This window comes from Camelina sativa, chromosome 17 (genome assembly GCF_000633955.1).
Source record: "Camelina sativa cultivar DH55 chromosome 17, Cs, whole genome shotgun sequence".
Lineage (NCBI taxonomy): Eukaryota > Viridiplantae > Streptophyta > Magnoliopsida > Brassicales > Brassicaceae > Camelina > Camelina sativa.
The window spans coordinates 4,394,861-4,395,845 of record NC_025701.1 but is presented as its reverse complement, the minus strand read 5'-3'; the positions used below and the strand labels follow the sequence as shown (position 1 = coordinate 4,395,845).

General features: G+C 40.5%; 1 protein-coding gene across 1 annotated transcript in view; it reads right to left on the bottom strand.

Annotated features, from left to right (window-relative positions):
- LOC104759149 (phospholipid-transporting ATPase 3-like) overlaps window positions 1-373 on the bottom strand; it is a 10,422-nt gene extending 10,049 nt beyond the window's left edge. The window contains exon 1 of the mRNA XM_010482111.2: window positions 42-373. Within this exon, the coding sequence (XP_010480413.1) occupies window positions 42-197 (156 nt within the window). The 5' untranslated portion in view covers window positions 198-373. The remainder of the gene's footprint in view (window positions 1-41) is intronic.

Genomic DNA, 985 nt, shown 5'->3' with positions numbered 1-985 from the left:
AAAAAAAAATTATGATTGTGAAAATGAGAACGAAAAAGTACCTTGAACCGGACGAGGTAATTAGAATCTCGGTCATTGCAGTATACGGTACGATAAGTAGGAGCCTGAGGTTGTATACGGCCCAGCGTCACCGTTCGAGACGGTGCTCGCAGGTGATTCGTTGACGAATCAACGCTTAATCCTCCCGGAATAACCATTCGGATTTGGAAATTGAGCTTCAAAATGTTACCCTCTCTGAAATATCCGATTAACCGAGCATGAGATCTATACCGACGACGGTAGAAACACAGAGGACCATCATCTTCCTTCTTCCCCCTCTTTTGTTTCAACCTTTTTTCTTTTTTTCTTTTTCCCTTTTTTTTTTTTAGGGTGGATTTGCTTTGCTTCGCGCTTGTAAAAATTATATTCCAAATTTATATAAATGGACTCAAAGCCCAATATTTTTTAAACGAGAAGATATGTTAAATCTTCTTTCATTCTCTTGATATGACAGGATAGAAGGGTGTTCACATCAGTTTACAGTCTGTAAATTCACTTAACCATCTTCTTCTTCGTTTCCGTACTGGTCCAAGGGGAGATAGATTTCATAAGAGCATCTTTACTGGCAGTTACTCTCATGGTTACTCAACCATTTGGGGCCAAAAAACTGAATAAAAAATCTATTTACGATCCATTTAGGAGAGAATCGATTCCCTGGGAAGCATCTGAAGCAACACCATGAGTAACCGTACGTGGCCTATTTTCATTCGTAAATACATAAATATTAAATGAATTTTTTTTTTCCATTTTCTTTTTCTTTCTTCCCCATTCTCTCTCTTCTCTCTCGATACAAACGGAGTTCTCACGACCAACGACGGCGGAAGGTTGTTGGATTAACCCTAAGATTTGACGCTTCGGTTCTCACCACCAACGACGGCGGAGATTTTTTATGCTGCGACAACGACGGCAGCTCGATCCCGGAGGTCTCCGTATCAAATCCCCGCCA